We start from the raw sequence: 24923 nt of genomic DNA, 5'->3' as shown, positions 1-24923 counted from the left end.
ACTTTCAAAGCACCTTCAGGCTTTGCTGTATACATTCAACATGATAAGACAGCTGAAATGTGCAATGACTTATCAAAGTCTTTTTCTGCTTTGGTTTGGTTAATTAATGTTGGTATACTTCTCAGAAGAACCTTTACATGATCAAGTCTGCTGGTTAGGGGAATGGATGACCTCTGTGTGGTGGACCGCTGAGTGTGTAACACTCTGTGCTCATGGAAACTCAAGGGCCTTGCTGAGGTCTCATGCCCTCCTACCCTTAGCAGGGCAAGGACATGACTTTAGTGCAAACTCTTGTTGTCTCAGCTATAGCACTATTTCCAGTGCTATCAGGCTTTATATCCCCAACCCCACCCAAAACACCCCTCTGCCCGACCTCATAAAATACCCCACCCTCCCTAAACCACATCCCATACCCTGACCCCCACCCACACAAAAACAGCCATAAAGTTGGTTAGAAAAAGAAGGAATGCTGTAGCAGAACCTTTAAGATGTTTTTTTTTTACATAAAGACATAAAGGACAAGCTATTCCATCTCCACCATTGTAAAGTCCACAGAAATAAAGGGAGAAATGTGAACTCAAGTAAATGTTGTGTATGATTTCACACAATTTCCTGCATACATATTGAGGGGGTGGGCTTCATTGGTGTGTGGCTTGGTCAGAGGCGGTGTCATTCTAGATATAATGTCTGGGATTACTTTCATACCCTCATATTATACACCAGACATGAAGAGCAACTAGGGCATATCTCTATAAGAGTGTCCTATGCGCAATCTGGGTCAATTTTGGCTTAGCCAAAGAATACAGAAATAAAATAGGAATACAACTTGAAATCACAATACTAAGGCCCAAGAATGTCACCTGTTTAAATGGTTACATATGCTTGGGAGGGGTAACTTAGAAGCCTAACACCTTACCGAACTATGGCTTTCATCAGACCTGTGCATATACATGACCCTACACCGAGCTCCTGGCATTCAGGCTATACATATCAACCACCCCTTACTACCTCCTAGTATTTGACTTGATCATTGTAGATGTCCACACTGACAGACTAATGAATACATTCATCTAAAAGGAGTCAAACTGCTCAATAACAAATCCCAGGGAAATAAAGATTGCAACAGAATACAAAGCGGTGAAAAGCTATGGAAAAGATGGTTTAGGGTGTGTGGATGTTTCAAGTATACTCACACACACACCCCTTAGTTAGCCACTACTTGGAAAATAGTATGTGTATGATGGAACTGCCGTGCAGTTGGAGTTGGTGTCTGACTGTGTTTTCTTCCCTGCGATAATATGTGGAGCTATGAGAGGGGAGCTGGTGAACAGATGGGTGGAGATAGTTTGTTTATCCAGGCTTGCCCTGAGACCCTCCAGCCATGCACAACCACTCACACACACACACTCCGGCCCCACCCCCTCCACTCGTCCCCTGCTCTGCATTAAGACATGAATATAGACTATATATATATATATTTTTTTAACCAAAACTTAACTTCAAGTGCAATCAGTTACATGGGGTTATTTTGTATTTTTAAAAGTTTGTATGGTCACAAAACCCAACATGTTAATTTCTGAACCTGCCTGAATTCTCTTAAGAGATCCAAAACGCACATACATTTCTTTCTTTTTTGGCAGCTTGTCGTCAAAAACTGAACAAAACCAGAAAACAAGCTTAACGGCAGCACTTGCGTTGGGGATATTAAGCTCATTCGCCTTACTTTGTTTCAAAGTACCCGTTTCTTTGACAAAAGTGCCCTTCTCAGTAACAAAGTGCATTCAGAACCTGCTTCTTTCCCATTAAGGTGTGCAAAGGACTGATACTCAGGACACCGCATTGCAGCAATGGCAGGGAATTGGATCTAAGTCACTGGCACGGCACCCTCTCCTCTGTGTGGTTAAGAGTGTACTGACCAAGACAAACATGTCCAGATGTATATGAGCCAGTGGCCCATACCGAACACACGTCATAAGTCTGTAGAGCAACACCTAGTGGCTGCCCTCGTGTTTTTCGCCCACTTTAGTGTCTGCCTGGTTTTTAGTGCGCCAGCAGTTTGGGGAGCGTGTTTGAACGTGCCCACAACTGGAGGAGCTGCTGACACTCCCAGCCCGTCTGTGAGTGAGTCACACTGCACTGATGTGGCCAGAGAAAAGACCCTGGCTGCCACACACACAAACACCCAGCAGCAGTCCAGTCAGCCACTGAGTAGACCTTCTCTACCCAGGGCTCTATAATACCCTGCACTCCACAGGCTGGTTTTGGGGCATTGGAGGACTAAAGTGGGAGAGAGGAGGCCTGATTTGAACCCGTTCTGCCTGGAAACATGGCTGTGCCGAGGAGATTATATTTTGGAATGCAACAGACATTGTGAAATCCCCCTCCACTCACCCTCCCCTCGCCACCCATCCCCCAACACCCAGCTGCGCACTTATTTGGCCTCCCAACTTGGACAGGTATTTATTGCTCTCTTCACCACACAGGTTGCCTCGTGGTTTTCGTGGTCCCCAGGACAAAAAAAAGATTGGAATACGCACTATTACACACCTCCTTTCCCTGACGACCCCCTTTAAATATACATCTCTCTGTTGGATATCTTTAGTAAAGCTGTGCAAACGTATAAAAAAGGTGCTCATCTCATCTGTCTATCCCTGCTTTTGGTCTCTTTCAACCTGCTGTTGGTTAGACACTGCCCTCTCTCCTCACACCAGGGAAGATTCTGTCAGAACTGCACAAAGCAGTTAGCTAGTAACTCTTCTTTCTTTGGGCAGCAACTCTATACATCTCAATCAAGTGTTAAGTTTAGGACCAATGGGTTTCTCAATTCAATATACTCTAACATTCATACAGTTTCTTTTCTCTTTCACCCACAAGCTTCACTCTGTGAGAAATCTGACATCAAGCTGAAGGAAACCCCAATTGGTAGGCTAATATTACTCAGCATTAAAAAGGGACCAATATAATCACCGCCTAACGTATCTACATGTATACAAATGTAAAGTGTCAAGTACCCAAAGCAGTCAACTCAAACAAGAAACAAACAACGGGAAAAAATTAAGACAAATCAAAAAGAAAATAGAAAGGCTGAAATGTCAGGGTTGTGATTGGTAGTCAACGACCTGGTCACCTGGCAACATGACCATAGTAGTGCTTTAGAAACACACCCCCTGCTCTTGCGGTCCTTACCCCTGCAATGGAAGAGCCCCCCCAAACATGGATTCAACTCGACATTTAACATTTTAAAAAGATGAACCATAGATTTAAAAATATATTTTAAAGAGTAAGTGACACTTAAATAAAATCCTTGTCTGATTCTTTCTGGAGCATTTGAAAACAATGATTATTTCTGCATCAGAGGTGTGGTTGAGTTAATCTTGCATATATTGTCATATTCTGACAATACTACTATTTCTATAGTAACTGTACATTGTAGAAATGCAAAAGAATAGAAAAAGATTGGTTGCTCTCCATCTGAATATGAGAGATCACACTCCGTTCACCAATGCAGCAGCCAATAGATGTGGGACACCTCAAAGTTTGAAGGCTATGAAGTCCAAACCAATAGAATCTATTTTAACTGCATAGTTTCTCAGGTTTTTCTGTTGTTTGGTTATACATAAGCTTAAGCACTTTTGCCAAATGTACAGAAACCCAGATGAGACAGAAATGACCCAGAAAGGAGACATCATGGAGGTGTGATTTGAAGCGTTCTTTGCTCTTCAACAGAACGCTGACTCGTGTGTGTGTGTCTACTCTGTTTCCTAAAGCAAAGGGATAAAATAAACTGAAAATATTAGATTGGTGACACCCTGATTTGGTATATAGAGGAATAGTTAGTTGTTGTGTTTATTTTGTTTGCCGTTGTTCATAGCGTGTTGTTTTCTCCCTTGGTTTCGGTGGCGGCCTCTCTGGGTCCCAGTATGAATATGGCGTCCAGCGTCCCTCCCTGTCTCAGTCCCCCGGCTCCCCTGCCATCTCCTGGGACTGAGGACTGTGTACATGGGCCCTGGAGGCCCCCTCCACCGCCGCAGCTGAAGCCGCCTCCATGCGCCGTTTCCCCCTGCCACTCCGAGGGCCGGGGCCCGCCAGCCCCACAGGGACCTCCAGGAGCCCGGGGTCCCGCACACGAGGTTTGCGGCCGCGGCGGGAGGGGATGCCGTTGCAGCCATCCTTCTTGAGGTGGCGGTGCAGGTGGTCTGAACGCACAAAAGTCTTAAAGCAGCTGGAGCACTGGTAGGGCCGCAGGCCTGTGTGCACGCGCATGTGGTTCTTCAGGTCGTAGTTGTGGGCGAACGCAGCACCGCACTGCGTACACAGGTAAGGCTTCTCTCCCGTATGCTTACGCATGTGAACCTTGAGCTTGTCCTGCCTGCGGAGGAAGAACACAGAGGCTCAGTACAGAAAAACAACAGAATTGATTAGTACAGTAGGAACTCCGATAGCAACAAGGGTCGTTAAAATAAGAAGCAAACTACAACCATTAACCAAACAATAGGCTAAGAATCACAATCTTGAAAAATTACAATTTAAAACATGTCTGTATTGACATTGAAACAAAATAGAAAATGTTCCACTACTTTGCAACATAGGCTACAGTACATATTGTTAGTTGATCTTAAAGGTGTTTGTCCAGGGTGAATGTGCTTATGGAGGCTGTTTGTCTCCCTGTGTCTATCTCCTTCACTATAACACCTAATGGACCTCTTCCAGGTTGTTTACTCTGCCATGGCAGCAAGGTCATTTGAGGACAGGCCATGAATAAATACAAAAGTTTGGAAAATAATAGTAGTGGTCACACGGTCTTAAGTGTGGATATTGTGGAAGAAAGGCCTTGTAAAGTTCCAGCCATGCTGGAATTGACGATTCTTTGCTTGTAGAACTATTTTTTACTTTACTTTTTTCCTTCACTTTTCACTTACAGTTATCTACACCATTTCTCAAAGTACATGTAGAGACCTGGCCCGGAGCTCAACGCTCACAGACAGTGTGGCTGGGTTCAGGGGAAATCTATTTCTGGTGCCGCTACCTTCAAAGAATATCACATATAACACTGGAAAGTGGAAATAAACTCAATTAAACAAAAATGCTTGTGAACGAAACTGTATATTTTTTTATTGAACCTTTATTTTAGATTAAGGGTTGCAGAAGCGTTAGTTTCTCTTGTCACTTTTTTGGACAAACACCTTACTAGTGCCAAGTTCAGGCCCCTCTACTTTATTAATTGAGGCTTCCCCCACAGGAGACTGAAAAGATTTGGCATGGGTCCCCAGATCCTGAAAAAGGATGACAGCTGTACCATCGAGAGCATTCTGACTGGTTGCATCACCGCCTGGTATGGCAACTGCTCAGCATCCGACCGTAAGGCACTACAGAGGGTAGTGTGTATGACCCAGTACATCACTGGGGCCAAGCTTCCTGACATCCAGGACTTCCATACCAGGCGGTATCAGAGGAAGGCCCTAAAAATTGTCAAAGACTCCAGTCACCCAAGTCATAGACTGTTTTCTCTGCTACCGCACGGCAAGCGGTACCGGAGTGCCAAGTCTAGGACCAAAAGGCTTCTAAATAGCTTCTACCCCCAAGCCATAAGACCACTGAACAATTAATCAAATGGCCACCGGACTATTTACATTGACCCCCCCTTTGTTTTTACACTGTTGCTACTTACTGTTTATTATCTATGCATAGTCACTTTACCCCTAACTATATATACAAATTACCTCGACTAACCTGTACCCCCCCACATTGACACGATACCGGTAACCCTGTATACGTATAGCCATGTTATTGTTATTTTATTTTTTACTTTCGTTTCTAAACTCTATTTCTTGAACAGCATTGTAAGCATTTCACAGTAACGTCTAAACCTGTTGTATTCAGCGCATGTGACAATAAAACATTTGATTTTAATCAGTCCTTCAGCTTCCCTCACCTACCCACCCAGTCATAATATCTGTCTCTCTGCCATCCAGCCCTTTAGCACCCAGAGTGCACCTAAACAAACCTCCGGAGTTAAGATAACTACTTAGCACCCACACAAGCCACATAGGGGCACTACTGCTACCATGGTTACACACATACAGTGACACAGGGTGAAATATTTAAAGGACAGGAGTGGTTTATTACAGTGCATAAGCAGCACACTCGTAACCCTGATCAAATAGGATTAAGATTACAACACCCGCCTCCCACTTCACTGCCGATAGGCTGCATTTAGAAGCAAGCACATTTAGATCAGGCTCGCCCGCCTGCGCAAAGGGTATATAAAAATATGTATATATAAAGGATATTTCATGTGGAAACCCTCATATTAAATGCTAAGGTGATGGATTATATTCAGAATAATGTATTACAGCTTTGTCATTCTTCTGTATTTATTTAAAAAATATATTTTACATGTGATAAGGCCACACAAGAGAGCCAGAGATAATTACACACACCTGTGATAATCTGAAGTACCCCAAAAGCCCACTAGATGTCATTTGATAAAATTCAATATATTCTTTGAAAGTTACCAACATTCTGGTATCTTTCTGGTAAACTTCAAACATTTCCAGTAATATACCCTCCCTTTGCAACCCTAGTCCTGGGTATTTCCAGTGTGCATCTATTTCCAATGCAAGTCCATTGACTCATTCATTAAGAAGATAGATTCAAGGAAGAGGTAGTGCTCTTAAAATACAGGGAGACCAGCGACACAGCGCGCTAATCTAGCAGTCCACCCTGGCCTGTAGCTAGCTGGGCAGCCTGACTGTGAGCAGACAGATTTCATTAGCTGGCTAAGGACTGGGAGAGGGAGGTGAGAGAGAGGGAGAGGGCTGGTCGGTTGGGAGGGAGATAGAGGGAGGGGGCTGGTCGGTTGGGAGGGGAGAGAGAAGGAGAGGGCTGGTCGGTTGGGAGGGAGATAGAGGGAGGGGGCTGGTCGGTTGGGAGGGGAGAGAGAAGGAGAGGGCTGGTCGGTTGGGAGGGGAGAGAGAAGGAGAGGGCTGGTCGGTTGGGAGGTGAGAGAGAAGGAGAGGGCTGGTCGGTTGGGAGGGGAGAGAGACGGAGAGGGCTGGTCGGTTGGGAGGGGAGAGAGAAGGAGAGGGCTGGTCGGTTGGGAGGGGAGAGAGAAGGAGAGGGCTGGTCGGTTGGGAGGGGAGAGAGCAGGAGAGGGCTACTCGGTTGGGAGGGGAGAGAGAAGGAGAGGGCTGGTCGGTTGGGAGGGGAGAGAGAAGGAGAGGGCTGGTCGGTTGGGAGGGGAGAGAGAAGGAGAGGGCTGGTCGGTTGGGAGGGGGAGAGAGAAGGAGAGGGCTGGTCGGTTGGGAGGGGAGAGAGAAGGAGAGGGCTGGTCGGTTGGGAGGGGAGAGAGCAGGAGAGGGCTGGTCGGTTGGGAGGGGAGAGAGAAGGAGAGGGCTGGTCGGTTGGGAGGGGGAGAGAGAAGGAGAGGGCTGGTCGGTTGGGAGGGGAGAGAGCAGGAGAGGGCTGGTCGGTTGGGAGGGGGGAGAGAGAAGGAGAGGGCTGGTCGGTTGGGAGGGGAGAGAGAAGGAGAGGGCTGGTCGGTTGGGAGGGGAGAGAGCAGGAGAGGGCTGGTCGGTTGGGAGGGGAGAGAGAAGGAGAGGGCTGGTCGGTTGGGAGGGGAGAGAGAAGGAGAGGGCTGGTCGGTTGGGAGGGGAGAGAGAAGGAGAGGGCTGGTCGGTTGGGAGGGGAGAGAGAAGGAGAGGGCTGGTCGGTTGGGAGGGGAGAGAGAAGGAGAGGGCTGGTCGGTTGGGAGGGGAGAGAGAAGGAGAGGGCTGGTCGGTTGGGAGGGGAGAGAGAAGGAGAGGGCTGGTCGGTTGGGAGGGGAGAGAGAAGGAGAGGGCTGGTCGGTTGGGAGGGGAGAGAGAGGGGGAGGGCTGGTCGGTTGGGAGGGGAGAGAGAAGGAGAGGGCTGGTCGGTTGGGAGGGGAGAGAGAAGGAGAGGGCTGGTCGGTTGGGAGGGAGAGAGAGGGGGAGGGCTGGTCGGTTGGGAGGGGAGAGAGAGGGGGAGGGCTGGTCGGTTGGGAGGGGAGAGAGAGGGCTGGTCGGTTGGGAGGGGAGAGAGAAGGAGAGGGCTACTCGGTTGGGAGGGGAGAGAGAAGGAGAGGGCTGGTCGGTTGGGAGGGGAGAGAGAAGGAGAGGGCTGGTCGGTTGGGAGGGGAGAGAAGGAGAGGGCTGGTCGGTTGGGAGGGGAGAGAGAAGGAGAGGGCTGGTCGGTTGGGAGGGGAGAGAGAAGGAGAGGGCTGGTCGGTTGGGAGGGGAGAGAGCAGGAGAGGGCTGGTCGGTTGGGAGGGGGAGAGAGAAGGAGAGGGCTGGTCGGTTGGGAGGGGAGAGAGAAGGAGAGGGCTGGTCGGTTGGGAGGGGAGAGAGCAGGAGAGGGCTGGTCGGTTGGGAGGGGAGAGAGAAGGAGAGGGCTGGTCGGTTGGGAGGGGAGAGAGAAGGAGAGGGCTGGTCGGTTGGGAGGGGAGAGAGCAGGAGAGGGCTGGTCGGTTGGGAGGGGAGAGAGAAGGAGAGGGCTGGTCGGTTGGGAGGGGAGAGAGAAGGAGAGGGCTGGTCGGTTGGGAGGGGAGAGAGAAGGAGAGGGCTGGTCGGTTGGGAGGGGAGAGAGAAGGAGAGGGCTGGTCGGTTGGGAGGGGAGAGAGAAGGAGAGGGCTGGTCGGTTGGGAGGGGAGAGAGAAGGAGAGGGCTGGTCGGTTGGGAGGGGAGAGAGAAGGAGAGGGCTGGTCGGTTGGGAGGGGAGAGAGAAGGAGAGGGCTGGTCGGTTGGGAGGGGAGAGAGAGGGGGAGGGCTGGTCGGTTGGGGGGGAGAGAGAAGGAGAGGGCTGGTCGGTTGGGAGGGGAGAGAGAAGGAGAGGGCTGGTCGGTTGGGAGGGGAGAGAGAGGGGGAGGGCTGGTCGGTTGGGAGGGGAGAGAGAGGGGGAGGGCTGGTCGGTTGGGAGGGGAGAGAGAGGGCTGGTCGGTTGGGAGGGGAGAGAGAAGGAGAGGGCTGGTCGGTTGGGAGGGGAGAGAGAAGGAGAGGGCTGGTCAGTTGGGAGAGGAGAGAGAAGGAGAGGGCTGGTCGGTTGGGAGGGGAAAGAGAAGGAGAGGGCTGGTCGGTTGGGAGAGGAGAGAGAGGTCCAGTCAGTTTTGTCGTGGGCAATAATCAACAAAACCAGGAATCACAAGTTCAAATTCCGGCATTGGCACAGATAGGGCACCGCTCGGCTTGTAACCCCCGTCAGTATCAGAACAGAAACCTTTACAGCAGCTTCCTCCTAGATAACGTGTCACAACCCTCTTTTATACCACCTGTTAACATTCCAGGACTTTGCCATGAGCCATGTCTTTATAAAACACGTCTTCATCACACCCTGATTACCTCCACTAGATGAAATATCAAACATGTTAATCTCTGATTAACATTTTCCAGAAAGGTTTTGGCAAAATGATTTACATTACCACATAGATAGGGGACATCAGAGCGGCAGGCAGCCTAGTGGATAGAGCATTGGACTAGTAACCGAAAGGTTACAAGATAGAATCCCCGAGCTGACAAGGTAAAAATCTGTTGTTCTGCCCCTGAACAAGGCAGTTAACTCACTGTTCCTAGGCCGTCATTGAAAATAAGAATTTGTTCTTAACTGACTTGCCTAGTTAAATAAAAAAATTGTTTACTATGCTTTCAGCTATGTTTCTCACTTTAATTTCAGGATAGTACATTAATTAGTACATTAGTAAATTAATTAATTGACAGAGAGCAAACATTTGGCTAAGCTAACATAGCTCATGCTAAGTAAGACTGTCCTTGACTGTAGGACAACAGTGGTCTTGTTTTTGCTCCATCACTCCTCCTCAACCATGAGTAGATGTGACATGGGTGGTCAATGCATTAATTAGGGCGTACCTGGTGAAGCGCACTTTGCAGATGGCGCACTCATAGGGCTTCTCTCCCGTGTGCGTGCGGATGTGGCGGGGTAGCTTGCCTGCACCCTGGATGACCTTGGAGCAGATGGGGCACTTCTGGAAGGCCTTGGAGCGCATCTTCCTCTCCCCTCCGCCCCCTCTCTCTTCTCCTCCCTTTCCTCCCCTCTCTCCTCCCCCTCTCTCGGCTAGAGCCGCCCCGTGCCGTCCAGAGGGGCAGCAGTCCCTGTGAGACGGCGGCATCTTCGTGCTGCGTGCTGTTAAAGTAATTCAAGTAAAACTCCACGTCCGGGTCCTCTCCCTCCCCCAGCTCCTCCCCGGCCGCGGCCCCTCCCTCCCCCAGCTCCTCCCCGGCCGCGGCCCGCTCCTTCTGCCTCTCGATGGAGTCCATCATCTTCTGCAGGAGGGCGCTGGCCGAGCCCCTCTCTCCATCCCGCCCCCCCTCTTCCTCCCCCTCTTCCTCCGTCTCCAGTTTGGGCTTCGTTGGCAGGTAAAAATGTCCGTTCTGGGCTGGGACGTAGAAAGAGGCCCCTGGACCCCCTCCGTTACCCCTGGCCCAGGCCAGCATGTCCCTGCCACTTTCAGAGTGCTCCACTTCCCCTTCGTCCTCCTCATCCTCATCATCTTCAGGGTCCTGTGTGGGGGCCTGGGTCAGGGCGAGGTCCAGGGGAGAGTAGTACTCTCTGGGGCCCCCGGGGGCCCCGTTGCTTCGGGCCCCATTGCCATGATTAAAGTGCAGGTTTGTGGGCATGTCCCTGAGCTCTGGCGTGCTGCAGCTGCTGCTCCAGTGGGCCCCTCTCTGGAAGTACTGTAGATACTCCTGGGCCCGCAGCCGATTCCCCTGCTCCACCTCTCCTCCTCCACCTTCCCCATCCTCCTCATCCTCTTCTTCTCCTCGCTCACTGCCCGCCTACGAAAAAATCAACAGGATTCCATTACACTCATACAATGTCTAATAGAATGTGAGTGGACACATGCATATCATATTCACACAACAGAAACATATATGACTATGAACATGGCCATGCTACTGCTATTCTACACGCTCCCCGCCATGCAAATGTTGTAGCTTAACTGCGATAGGTTTTGTAGGTTTCTGTAGAATGCAGCTTGTGAAAGCGCACCCTGTCCTGACTCAGAGACTGGTGGTGGCTTAGCATGGGTAAATGTTTTGAGGTCAGTGTTATTGTGACCCCAGGGTGTGGATGTGTGTTTGGCAGTGTGTGAGAGAGACACTAATAAAGAGCATGATGTGATGGCCAGACAAAGACCGATGACTGAGTGTTAGTTTGTTAGCGTGACGCGATGAGGTTGTGTGGTACGTGGTCTGTGGTGGCGCATTGGGATGGAGCTCCAGAATGGCACTTGCAACACAATAGTTTTAACAACTCAAAACAAGAGTGGTTCGACTGGTTCCCACAGAGGCCATACTGAATACATGTATTTTAACTTTCAGAAACTTTGGATAAGAAGATTTGTTAAGTGACCATATTTTGATGCGAAGCCTGTGATGTAATGGTAAAACAGAGACTGTTAATGGTAAGACAGAGACTGCTGACGGAGTGTTGGTAAGTTAGCGTTGTCATGATGACCAGCATACCGGCGGGGAGAGCACTTTGGTGTCCAGCAGGTGAGTGCAGACTTCCTGAACCGGCGAGATCTCCAGCAGGTGGGCAGCGGCCAGGATGTCTCCCACGGAGCTGTGGCTGACGGTCAGCGTGGCTGTGTAGGCAAAGTCCAGCAAGGCGCCTAGGGCCTCAGCCACCACAAAGTCGATGGAGTAGACATGCTGCTGGTCGGCAGTTGGACCAGAGGTGAACAGCTTGTAGAAGTAGGGGCTGCAGGAGGCCAGGACCGAGCGGTGGGCGGGGAACTCCTTCTCCTGGTTGACCAGGAGCACGTCACACAGCAGGCCGCTGAGGCGCTGCTTGTTCAGGCTGCCCAGGATGTCTGCGCTGTGCTCGGGGAAGGGGATGCCTACCAGGCCCTCCTCCGCCACCTCCCCTCTCCCTCCTCCTCCACCACCAGTGCCCCTGAGCCGCCGCCCGCCCCTTCCGCCGGCTCCCAACGACATCTTCCACCAGCCTGCCGCAGAGCCGCCAATCACAGCCGCCGCCCGCGTGTCCGTCCTGCCGTCTGTCCGTCTGCCTGTCTGAGGGAGGAAGAAGAGGGGGAGAAAAGGAGGGGAGAATCAGTTCTCAGTCTTTAAAACACAATACACAGATGCCCAATTCAATTCCTAGCCCAAAGTCCTAGGGATTTGGTAGGTATTACAGTAGCAATATAGTAATAGCACCACGTACATGGCCATAACTACAAACATTTGAGGACACCGAGGTCCGGACCACTGTATTTTTTTCGAATTTGAAGAAAAGTTTAATAATACAAATATATATTTTGTACACAAAGGAAATCAATCTAATTTTGCTCAAAGCTCAGAACATTTCTATTCTTCATAGGACTGAGTTCTAATCGCGCCTGCTTGTTTGCAAAAGAATGGAATCATGAACAGTGGTTTGCTCGTTATGTTTGCCTGCGCCCCCGGATTTGCCATTTTAGCAGCACATGGGGTTTATAGTTTACCCATAATTTTTTACCACCACATCGCTGATATTAATACAGAATCGTAAATAATATTATATTTGTTGACCCCATTTTCTCCCCAATTTCATGATATCCAATTGGTAGTTACAGTCATGTCCAATCGCTGCAACTCCAGTATGGATTCGGGAGAGGCCTAGGTCGAGAGCCATGCATCCTCTGAAACACGACCCTGCCAAGCCGCACTGCTTCTTGACACTTTTCGCTTAACCTGGAAGCCAGTAGCAACAATGTGTCAGAGGAAACACTGTGCAACTGAAGTCAGCGTGCATGCACCCGGCACGCCACAAGGAGTCGCTAGACTGAGATGGGACAAGGACCTCTCGGCCGGCTTCACCCTCCCCTAACAATTGTGTGCCACCTCATGGGTCTCCCGGTCATAACCGTCTGGGACACAGTCTGGGATCGAACCCAGGTCTGTAGCGACTACTCTAGACCACGCCGCCACTTTGGAGGCCCCGTAAGTAATAGTCTAATAATTGATACGATCATCTATGTGCTCCATTGATGTCTGTCTGTGCGGAGCTTGATTAGTAATGGCTCGGAATACAAATATGAACGCTACGTAATTTGAGAAAAGAGATATATATGTAAAGAGTTGATGATTTTATGCAATTCATTATGACAACTGACTGAACAGTCGCTGATGCTAGGTGTCAGTGTGATTCAGTTCTCATATTTACCCCATTTCAGATGTAACATCACAGTGGTGTTTACGGACATATTCAATCAATCCCTATCCCAGTCTGCTGTTCCCACATGCTTCAAGAGGGCCACCATTGTTCCTGTTCCCAAGAAAGCTAAGGTAACTGAGCTAAACGACTACCGCCCCGTAGCACTCACTTCCGTCATCATGAAGTGCTTTGAGAGACTAGTCAAGGACCATATCACCTCCACCCTACCTGACACCCTAGACCCACTCCAATTTGCTTACCGCCCAAATAGGTCCACAGACGAGGGCAATCTCAACCACACTGCACACTGCCCTAACTCATCTGGACAAGAGGAATACCTATGTGAGAATGCTGTTCATTGACGACAGCTCGGCATTTAACACCATAGTACCCTCCAAGCTCGTCATCAAGCTCGAGACCCTGGGTCTCAATCCCGCACTGCGCAACTGGGTACTGGACTTCCTGACGGGCCGCCCCCAGGTGGTGAGGGTAGGCAACAACATCTCCACCCCGCTGATCCTCAACACTGGGGCCCCACAAGGGTGCGTTCTGAGCCCTCTCCTGTACCCCCTGTTCACCCACGACTGCGTGGCCACACGCCTCCAACTCAATCATCAAGTTTGCGGACGACACAACAGTGGTAGGCTTGATTACCAACAACGACGAGACGGCCTACAGGGAGGAGGTGAGGGCCCTCGGAGTGTGGTGTCAGGAAAATAATCTCACACTCAACGTCAACAAAACTAAGGAGATGATTGTGGACTTCAGGAAACAGCAGAGGGAACACCCCCCTATCCACATCGATGGAACAGTAGTGGAGAGGGTAGTAAGTTTTAAGTTCCTCGGCATACACATCACAAACAAACTGAATTGGTCCACCCACACAGACAGCATCGTGAAGAGGGCGCAGCAGCGCCTCTTCAACCTCAGGAGGCTGAAGAAATTTGGCTTGTCACCAAAAGCACTCACAAACTTCTACAGATGCACAATCGAGAGCATCCTGGCGGGCTGTATCACCGCCTGGTATGGCAACTGCTCCGCCCACAACCGTAAGGCTCTCCAGAGGGTAGTGAGGTCTGCACAACGCATCACCGGGGGCAAACTACCTGCCCTCCAGGACACCTACACCAGCCGATGTTACAGGAAGGCCATAAAGATCATCACCCACCCGAGCCACTGCCTGTTCACCCCGCTATCATCCTGAAGGCGAGGTCAGTACAGGTGCATCAAAGCTGGGACCGAGAGACTGAAAAACAGCTTCTATCTCAAGGCCATCAGACTGTTAAACAGCCACCACTAACATTGAGTGGCTGCTGCCAACACACTGACTCAACTCCAGCCACTTTAATAATGGGAATTGATGGGAAATGATGTAAAATATATCACTAGCCACTTTAAACAATGCTACCTAATATAATGTTTACATACCCTACATTATTCATCTCATATGTATACGTATATACTGTACTCTATATCATCTACTGCATCCTTATGTAATACATGTATCACTAGCCACTTTAACTATGCCACTTTGTTTACATACTCATCTCACATGTATATACTGTACTCGATACCATCTACTGTATCTTGCCTATGCTGCTCTGTACCATCACTCATTCATATATCTTTATGTACATATTCTTTATCCCCTTACACGTGTGTGTATAAGACAGTAGTTTAGGAATTGTTTGTTAGATTACTTGTTGGTTATTACTGCATTGTCGGAACTAGAAGCACAAGCATTTCGCTACACTCGCATTAACATCTGCTAACCATGTGTATGTGACAAATAAAATTTGATTTGATTTGGGTATAGCTAATAGCTGGTGGGATGAGCTATAGGGGGACGGGCTCATTGTGATGGCTGGAATTTAATTACTGGAACAGAGTCTACAATGTGGTTTCCATATGTTTGATACCATTCCATCTATGCCATTCCAGTCTTTACAATGAGTCCATGATCCTATAGCTCCTCCCACCATGCCTGCTCTCCTAATAGGCTGTGTGTTTCCAGATGGACTGAGGTGAATGAACCTACACTAGCTTGTTTTTGCTGTTCTCTAAACAGCATTTGAACTTTTTTTTCTCCTTATATAGAAATGCAGTAAATGATCTTTAAATGACCTTCTTAAATGATCTTTTTTCTGTAATTTTTCCATCCACCCAGATATATAAGAAGTACCTCAGGGTAAGGGCTGGTGGTTATTCAGAAATTGTGTAAGAAAGTAATTTAAAGTGCCTTCACACCTGAGAGTATACATGAAAATAATATTGTGTTGAAATTTTGCTCACTAATGCCACAGTAATGTGGCATGCCATTAATACCCACTGGGCACACACTGGTTGAATTAGTGTTTATTCCACGTCCTTTCAATTAAATTACGTTGAACTAACTAGGTCCGGAACGATACCAGTATTGCGATGCTCGTTTATGTGTAATGGCAAAGAACTTTTTAAGAAAAAAAAACCTAATGTTGGAAACAAACATCATTATGTTGTCATCCAGAGTCAGATTAATTATTTTCCAAACTATAGCCCACAAAATGTTTTTAAAATTACCAAAGAGTGAACTGCTTCGTGTTTTCATTTTTGCCATGGAAAAAACATTACGATGCTGGTATCTTCACAGCCCTAGAACCAACGTGGTATAAAAGTTGATACTGTAGATCAATCACTATGAAATCATGTCAGTTCCTATTGGCCAGTTTAGCTGAGAACTGAAAGTTTTCAAAACGGCTGATTTCTCTTGCCAATAGCCCATCACTACAGTCCTCTACAACACCAGGCCCCAGAGTTCATTAAAGAGCCTGAAGGGCCTGGAGGTGAGCCATGTTGTAACATCACCACCATACAAACGCTACAGATACCATTGATTTCACTGACAAACAGCTACAGGCCGACATACTGGCTTCACAGACCAATCTAATAGAAACTACAGTATAGCTATGGCATACATCCGTTTTGGCCAACATCTCCCATACATAGTGTTGAAATAGCTGTCATCCATGCTGTATCTGTAATGCTGGATGTATTGGCCCACTGCTGAACCTATTACCATGAGAGAGAGTGAAGGGCAGTTTGAGGGAGAGCAGGGAGGATCAGAGTGCATGCTGGGAGGAGGAGCAGGGCCGGGACTGTACAGCAGCCTGTGCGTCGCTCTGTGTCAGTTAGGAAAGGGGGAGGAGTGGGGCGGGGGTTACAGACCCCGTGGAAAAACCTCACTGGAGGAGGAGGACACGCACAAGCTGCGAGGGAAAGGTATTAAAAAGGGAGGTTGTCAATCCGGTCTGAGCCGGTTACCCCACCCATTACTGTGTGCCAAGTTTCAGGAAGGCTGTCCCCTCGCTCACGTGTGTGTGTGTGTGTGTGTGGGGGGGGTGGGGGGTGGGTAAGATTAAAATGATCGACTGCAGCTTGCAATGCGCGGGGGAGGGGGGCTCGGCAACGCAAGTCCTTCCTGATTTGTCCATTTACAAACACACTTACACAAGCACAGACAAACACACACACACACACATTAAATAAAGCCCCCCCACCCTTCTCCATCTGCCAGGGAGACCCAGCAGGGGGTGAGGCAAGTGGGATTATTCTCTATAAGAGCAACGCATTCAAATGACATTCCTTCAGATTAAGCCTCTTGGTATATACACTAGCTGTGCTCAACCTGGCTGCCTCTCCTCTCCCCTGCTTGGCTCTCTCCCACACCTCCTCACAAAGCAACGCCTCTCTCCACACCTAGAGATCTGGCACCGCAGCAACACTAATCACAGGTCATACTCCGGTAACGCTCTCTGAAAAGTCATCTCTGGGTAGTGCTAGAAACCTAATTGCACTTTCTCTGATGTTAACTCCACTCCTTCAACAAAGAGGAAAAATCCTTAACAAGACCTGTCAATCATGCCACCTCATAATGTGTGACATTTAAATGCTTTACTATGGTAAACCGGTACATCTGTCTTGTGGTAATCTTAAAACAAACAAGCTTGCAAATGGAAATAATACTGTCCCACTTGGTTCCATGTGGAGTAGTTTGTGTCTTTTATTCATGACACAATGCCCTTTCATTTCGGCTCAAGCCAAGTTAGAGCACTTTCTTTCTCCTTTAACCCCCTACTATTTTGTATGCACCTGACCACACCGCCACTACAACTTCTCCCATTGTTTTTCTGATAAAACTGCCCTGTCTGACGTGGGAACATTTGATTATCCTCCACCTCTCATTTGAATATGCTGAGGGAGGGGAGCGAGGACAGAGATGAGAGAGACACGAGAGAGAGAGACACACGAGAGAGAGAGACACGAGAGAGAGAGAGAGAGAGAGAGAGAGAGAGAGAGAGAGAGAGAGAGAGAGAGAGAGAGTCGGAGAAGGCAACCACAGGGTTAACGGTCATGTCCTTCACAGTGTGGAAATAGATCCTGGGTGAGCCCACAGAGACCTCAGCCAAGTCAACCTGCTCTCACTGATGCTGCTGCTTACTGCACCAAGCTGCTGGGCTGGCCCCTGGTGCAAACCTGCTTACACATTATCCTCAGGACATACACGCCCGACCCTGGGTCACACGCAGATCTGTGGAGGCTGAGAGAAGTTAAAAACAGTCTCATAGGCTACCTCATACAGCCCAGTCACCATTGAGGCTTGCAGGTGTCCTGTCCCGTACACAGGAGCTAGGGGGAGAGGAGAAGAGGCAGGGGCCAGGATGAACCTACAGAGAGAAAGAGGAGGAAACAACCGTGCAAACAAACCTGATCCTGACACCTACTCACGGCTTGAAACATTCCTTATCACTTATTCATGGCTGTGGGTGACAGCGGCCACAGTGCCACACGGTGTCCCCAACGTCTCAGTTCCCAGGGCCACCACCGATCCAGCGTTGCCTGCCTAGTTCACTAGATCCTGCTCTGCACGCACAGGGTGCTGCTTTGCAAGTCAAACCACTACTTACTGCTGCATACAACCCCCCCCCCACCACCACCATGCGTGCCCAGCAAACGTGGAGAACAGCTATCAAGATTAGATTTCGGGGACGATCCCATGCAAGACACTCTGAGCTGAACATCGACTTTGTTTCAGTTCTATTGAACTTTGTCTATTTGGCTTTTAACACCTGACTGTGATAAATGGGCTTCTGTCCTAGATAGAACCCTTCTTATTTAATGACCAATACAGTGACACCGTGTGGTTATACTGGTAGTTATAAAACCTGTAATACACTGGGTGGTGCGTTATATTGGAAATATAATCTCAGGTCAACTGGGACCAGGATCAAAGAAGCTACAGTCTTTGTCTGACACATACAGTTCATTCCTGGAGTAAAATGACTATCATCCTTACCCACGACAAGCTCAGCTGTTCCTTACATGACCAAAATGAAAGTCGCTGAAACTGAGTGTTTTGCTATGATGCTTTTGAAGAGCAGTCAACCGCACACTTCTTTGTTTCCCTGCTGAAGGGAGCAACACAGAAACCAGAAAACAAGCATCCTTAGCAGAACAAGCAGTGCAGGTGTGTTGGGGATCAGTGGTATATCTGTGAATAATTTAACTCCAACCACACTGGAACAATTACAGTAGACTAGGGTATAACTCATAGAAGCATAGGGTGGGTGATATAGTGAGACAGCAGAGTGCAAACAGGTTGTCTTTCCCTGGCTGACTGTCACGGGCTAAGACCAGCCCCCTGTTGATTGAGCCCAGAGAAAGGGAATCACTGGACCGGGGTCACGAAGGTTCAAGGTCATGTTACAGAGGATATTACAGGATAATCAGAAATACTATGGGGATGAGGGGGGCAGGGGCTGGCCAGTTCCAAGAAGAACATGATTCTGACTGAGGCTGAGCCTGGCCTAGTGTGGCTGTGTGAATCATTACTGCCAGGCTCCCTGAGCAGGAAGAGGGCGAACAACTGATAAAACTGGAGGTGGGGCTGTGCTGCTCAACTTGAAACACGGCAGACGGCTGCCAAGAATCAGACACAATGCCCCTGACTGAAAGGTAGTGGGCGAGGCAATCTTAAACAAACTCACAACCTTGACATCAGCCCAAGGAATACTGTAAATTTAATGCACTTTGAAAGTGTCAGACTTGAGAAACCTTTTCTTAGCCCCTGTAAGAAACTAACACTTCACACTGCAGGAGGGGTTAGACACCATTATATAAAGTCCTTATATCATGTTTGTCAATAAAGGTTAAGAGGAAGAGGGAGATTTTTATGATTTCATATCAAAGGTCTAAGTTCTTTAAGGGTACCATTACCCCAGAGATCAAGAGATAGCTGGAGAGCCACTGTCGGGAATCAATAACTGACTATTGTATGGGTTTACAGTACCATCCCCCTTCTCCTAGCAAAGTAAAGTAAACCAAAGTGAAGGCTCTACTTGGCTTTCCTTGCCTCCCTCCTCCAGCCTGAGCTAGCTGGTCCAGAAACAGACTTGCAAATCTGGCAGCACCGTTTCAAACAGAGACACAACCTCTTCTACTGCTGGAACTATACTTCCCCAACGCTGCCATGCTGTCCGTCAGGAAGTAGTGGATCCAAACTCACAGTAGCACAAAAATCAGCTGCACCCCTAGTAGAGCCAGGCCCAGCAGCAGTATCCCTCAGCCCTGCGCCATTCTGTGCAGGCGGCTGTGCATTGTGTGCAGAGGACTTCCTGTGTGTCTGTGACAGGCGTGTAACAGAACCCGCTCTGTTATCAGATGACCATCCCTCTCTCTTCCAGACACTGCACTGCGCTGTGCCCCTGCTGGCCAACCACATCGCCCACATCCCCTTCAGCCTGCTGAGAGGGCTAGAACAACGTCTGGAAATGAGACAGGAACTCACCAGCCATGAGATTGTCATATGCTACCCTCTGATCACAGGAGACTTAAGCGAACACTCCTCTCTCCATACGTAGTACCAAGGTCAACATGGGATTTCTCAGACAATAGATTACTCAGACAAAAATGTGTGACATCTTGGAGACAACCCACCTCGTAAAAGGAAAGTGTAAAAAGTGAAGTCCCACTCACAACACAACAGCCTATTCTTACCCTAGCTGCATCTCAGCCTCTAATTTGATCAGGTTATGTGAGCTGCTTCATAACCCAGCAGGCCCAGGACAGCCCCTATCACTCCCCCCAGACTCCACAACAACAACACAACAGACAGAGCCATGTCTGTGTGCCTGTCTACTTGGGACAAGAACAGTGAGACATTTTGCTGCTGACAAGGGGAGTTCCCCCTTAATAAATGGGGCAGATTATAGTTCAGTGCACCACCCAAAAGCAACATTACCCCAAAATGAGGCCTTCCAAAGACTGTCAGTAAGCATGCATGCAACCTGTCTCCTCCTGTCACTGTGGACCTGCTAGTTTGGGGCATTATGGTGCACAACATACAAGAATATCAAACTGTATTCAACATGCTCACCGCCAAATTGATGGGTGGTGTCTAGGGCCTACCCACAGCCACTGAAGTCCCCTGCAATTCCCCTGGATGCTATTGTGGGTAACATGGAGCGTCCCGACTTAACCTCTTAGTGGAATTTATTCAGGCTGAAAGTAAGTGCAGCCTTTTGCAATTGGTACTCAGGGGTAGCAAAAGTAACATCAGAACACTTTGACATTTGACAGATGAACAATTTCAAAAACACTGCCTCTGAAAGCTATCTAAACACCTCTCAGTTGTGGGTGTCTTTATTACAATACAATATGCCCCTTCCTCTCTCTCTTACCCACACACTTAAAACAAGTCCAACAAGTCTGGGTTGCCAGAAATATGCATCCGTGAATTAGAATGAGTTATGTTTCCTGCAACGTCTTTAGACAGGCAGACAGACAGACAGACAGAAGGCTAAAATACATTGTGACACAAATCACACAATGCCAAGAAGGCTACTTGAGGTGAGTCGGGGAGAAGAACAACTGAAGGAGGGTGTGGGCAGCCGGGGAGAAGAACAACTGAAGGAAGGTGTGGGCAGCCGGGGAGAAGAACAACTGAAGGAGGGTGTGGGCAGCCGAGGAGAAGAACAACTGAAGGAAGGTGTGGGCAGCCGGGGAGAAGAACAACTGAAGGAGGGTGTGGGCAGCCGAGGAGAAGAACAACTGAAGGAGGGTGTGGGCAGCCGGGGAGAAGAACAACTGAAGGAGGGTGTGGGCAGCCGGGGAGAAGAACAACTGAAGGAGGGTGTGGGCAGCCGGGGAGAAGAACAACTGAAGGAGGGTGTGGGCAGCCGAGGAGAAGAACAACTGAAGGAGGGTGTGGGCAGCCGGGGAGAAGAACAACTGAAGGAGGGTGTGGGCAGCCGGGGAGAAGAACAACTGAAGGAAGGTGTGGGCAGCCGGGGAGAAGAACAACTGAAAGTTAATAAACTAATACAGGAGTTCCCAAGGGCAGTGGGCAAAGTTTCCAGTGACGGCTCATTCTCTACACTTCACTAATGAGGGAAAATTGTCCACAAGAGGTGTCACATTTTCTTCCATCATGTCACAGCTGTGCCTGAGGGTAAGGAGGGAGATATCATCTGTAGCAGACTCACTTATTATATTAATAACACCATTAATAACCATTACACCATTAATAACCACTAACATTACACACAATCACATTATTTTAGATCATCCTCATTTTAAATCATCCCAGCAAGTAAAGTGTTAAAATGTCACAGTGTGTATTCCCAAATCTTTAAGACAACAGTCTCTATAAACATGATGTGATCTACCTGCTCTGAACAGTGCCCTATTTACCATCTTTTCATTATTTTTTTATCTGCAAGTGGGTCAGGAGCTCTGAAGCCCCATCCCACTCTCTCTCTCTCACACACACACACACACACACACACACACACACACACACACACACACACACACACACACACACACACACACACACAGAGAGAGAGAACCTGGTATTTATTTCCTCAGCTCTCCTCCTCCTTTCTCTTTCCTCAGTGTCAGGGGAGAGAGTGCAGTTTGAGCTCTTACCAGCTGGGCAGAAGCACGTGTCCCTTCCCCAGGCCCTGTCCGGCTCTCCTGTCTCCGTGTCTGGGTAGGGCCCTGCCTGCTGCCTCAGTACTGGAGCTTTTGCAGACAGGAAACTTCCGAGTGGCCCTAGTCATACAGGCAAGCCCTTGCCTGATTCCACACAAGCAGACACCTACTCCCCCCCTCTATTTTCAGCCCACTGCTCTTGCATTTCTTCCTCGTCTGTGATTGGCTTGACAGCTGCTCACTTATCACACCTCCTTGCTGGGATAGGCTGGCAGCTGTTCCCTTTTCTGTATGGCCAAGGGCAAGGCACTCTGGGATGTAGAGTCCTTAAATGCTATTTGACCTGCTACACAGCCCAAGCTGTGAACTACGAGTCCCAGCTTTCCGTCCCTCGCCACCCCCACTGCTCCAAGCCTGTTCCAACGTAAGCACTCAGGGCAGAATTATACACTACAGTATGTTGCTAGCAGGATGCCAGGTATTAAAAGTACAGATCAGCCATCAAACAGGGCCGTGCTGCATACTAACAAAAGGCTCTCGGCCAGAACCGTCACAGCCAAACACTATATTCAGTGAGACTACCCCTCTGCCTACGTTTTAAACACACTTCAAGAGGCCTGACCAAATTAAAGACTCATTTCTATTCCGATCAATTCCAAACCAGGAGGAAAGGACCAACCCAGCAAAAATATATTTAAACACATTGCTCGTAACTTCTCCCTCCAAGCATGATTTCCTAGTGAATGACAAATTCTGAAAGGTTGTCACTTGCTTGTCATCGTACCTTGTTCTACATAATTATTTTTGGTTCCTCCTTTCGCTTGTTCAGAACCCCCCCCCCGAACATCCCATCCACCTCATCCTCTAAGTGCTTCCACCTGCCCAAAAAGTTAATGCCTCAAACACACCAAATAAAACTGAATCATCCCCAAAAAGGTAAAAGCAGGAATCAGATAAGTATTTTACCAAGAATAAAAACATATCCATAACTACTGTCTGCGACAACCCCCCACCCCCCTCCCCTCCCCTCCCCTCTTGCTCTCTCCTCTCTCTCTCCCTGTCCCCCTCCCTCATTCCTTTCTCCTCTCCTTCTGTGCCTGCTCCCTCCGGTCGACAGGCCCTGGGCGGACAGCGGGGTGTAAGCAAGCGGGGGTGCTTTTAGCTCACCTGCGATGGCCGTGGTGGTGCTTGTTATGGGTCAGCCCTCCTCTCCCTCCCTCTCTCTCTAACTGTCGTGCTGCTCAAAGCCCCGTATGCGCTAACCAAGCGCCAGCAGATCAACTCAATTCCCTTCCTGGTTTCTGGAGGGCAAAGAGGTCCCTCCCTTTCTCGCTCTCTCTCACCCTCTCTCTCTCTTAAAGAAACAGCATTCCACTAGATGTTTCTCTTGCTCTCTTCTCTGGGGAGAAAAATAAGAGAGATTTGTCTGCGATCAAGAATGGACATTTGTCATCTCAATGACATAATTCAAAATGAGCACTTGACTTCATCGTCTTGCTGTGGGTTTAGTTGACAACAGAGTCCATATTAATTGGGCATGAACTGATTGTAGTTCTCACCTTAGTCTTCTCTTCTACCAAATTGCACCCACCCATCCCATAGCCTGAGGTCATAGTGTCCCACCCCAAAAACAAGCCTTGGTACATTCCAGGACACAGGGGCTGCCAGTAACCCCCTAGACTCTCAATCTCTCCCTCCCCCTTCTCACGTTGTACTAGAATACCTGTACCTTTTACAGGTAAGACTACAGAACATGCCTCACCTCGTCATACTAATCCCACTTTCACCAACGCTTCTTAGGTGGCGTGTAAGACACCAGTCAAAATAAAATCGTTCGGCTTTATATATCTCTTATAAGGACAACGCATTTTGACTGATTTCTAAGATGCCTACGCACTTTTTAAATGTTCTACACTGCACACCTGGACAGTCAGTCAGATTGGGATGGAGATCTTCCATACTCTAAACAGGCATCACACGGAGTATGAACACGTTATCATGTATGAAGTGAAATAGCTTACCTTATGTATTGTGATGAAACAGCTAGCCATGACCGGTATCTCCTTGGTCTGACTGGAATCTGTTGCACCCCACACAGTGTGGCATGGCTTGGCACTGTGAGAAGAACTAGGCTAGGCATGCTGTGACAGCATGGGGGAGGCAGTAACACACACCCAGCCTAGAGGGCAGTGTCAGCACTACAGCAGGTAGCAGAGGTAGTTCACAATCAGACAAAACACAGAATATAAAAAATATATACATCCCTCAAACTCAACTCTGGACCTTGAAGGGTGTTCCACTGGATTTGTTCCATTTTAAATCAGGGACAGATTTAGACCTGGGACACCAGGTGGGTGCACCCCATTATCAGGTAGAACAGAAAACCAGCAGGTTTTTGAATAACCATGCTATATGGACAATTAATATAAACTATTTACACTAGAATAACAGCTAGAAATCAATAAATTAATCTATGCCAACAGTACTGCAGTTTAACATCCAATACATTGTACATCTGAACGATTGAACTATACCGTTTTCATACAAGTCTAAAATAATTAGCGAACCATCAGACTGATTCATTTTCCCTTCTGGTTGGCAGGTTAGATGACGTCAGCCATTTTTATTACAATACAGTCCAATATAAACTAGCCTTACCCACCACAAACACCCACCAGCAACTCTGTTTTTGTCATTTGTGGCTGAGTCATGGTTGACTTAATTCAGGCCAAATGCGAGAAATTTTAATCAAACACTTAAGAGCAATATGGAATGTATCTCCT

The 24923-nt window shown here is 48.4% G+C and overlaps 1 protein-coding gene across 1 annotated transcript; it reads right to left on the bottom strand.

Annotated features, from left to right (window-relative positions):
* Window positions 1–410: 410 nt before the first annotated feature.
* Window positions 411–23459, bottom strand: LOC135556526 (zinc finger and BTB domain-containing protein 7A-like). The gene is given in 6 exon segments (XM_064989802.1): window positions 411–4369; window positions 9879–10073; window positions 10075–10805; window positions 11496–12047; window positions 17780–17835; window positions 23308–23459. Coding segments are annotated over 5 exon segments (1917 nt in total). The 5' UTR covers window positions 17801–17835; window positions 23308–23459; the 3' UTR covers window positions 411–3951.
* Between the last annotated feature and the right edge of the window lie 1464 nt (window positions 23460–24923).

Source organism: Oncorhynchus masou, chromosome 15 (assembly GCF_036934945.1).
Source record: "Oncorhynchus masou masou isolate Uvic2021 chromosome 15, UVic_Omas_1.1, whole genome shotgun sequence".
Lineage (NCBI taxonomy): Eukaryota > Metazoa > Chordata > Actinopteri > Salmoniformes > Salmonidae > Oncorhynchus > Oncorhynchus masou.
This window is presented reverse-complemented; position numbering and strand designations above follow the sequence as displayed.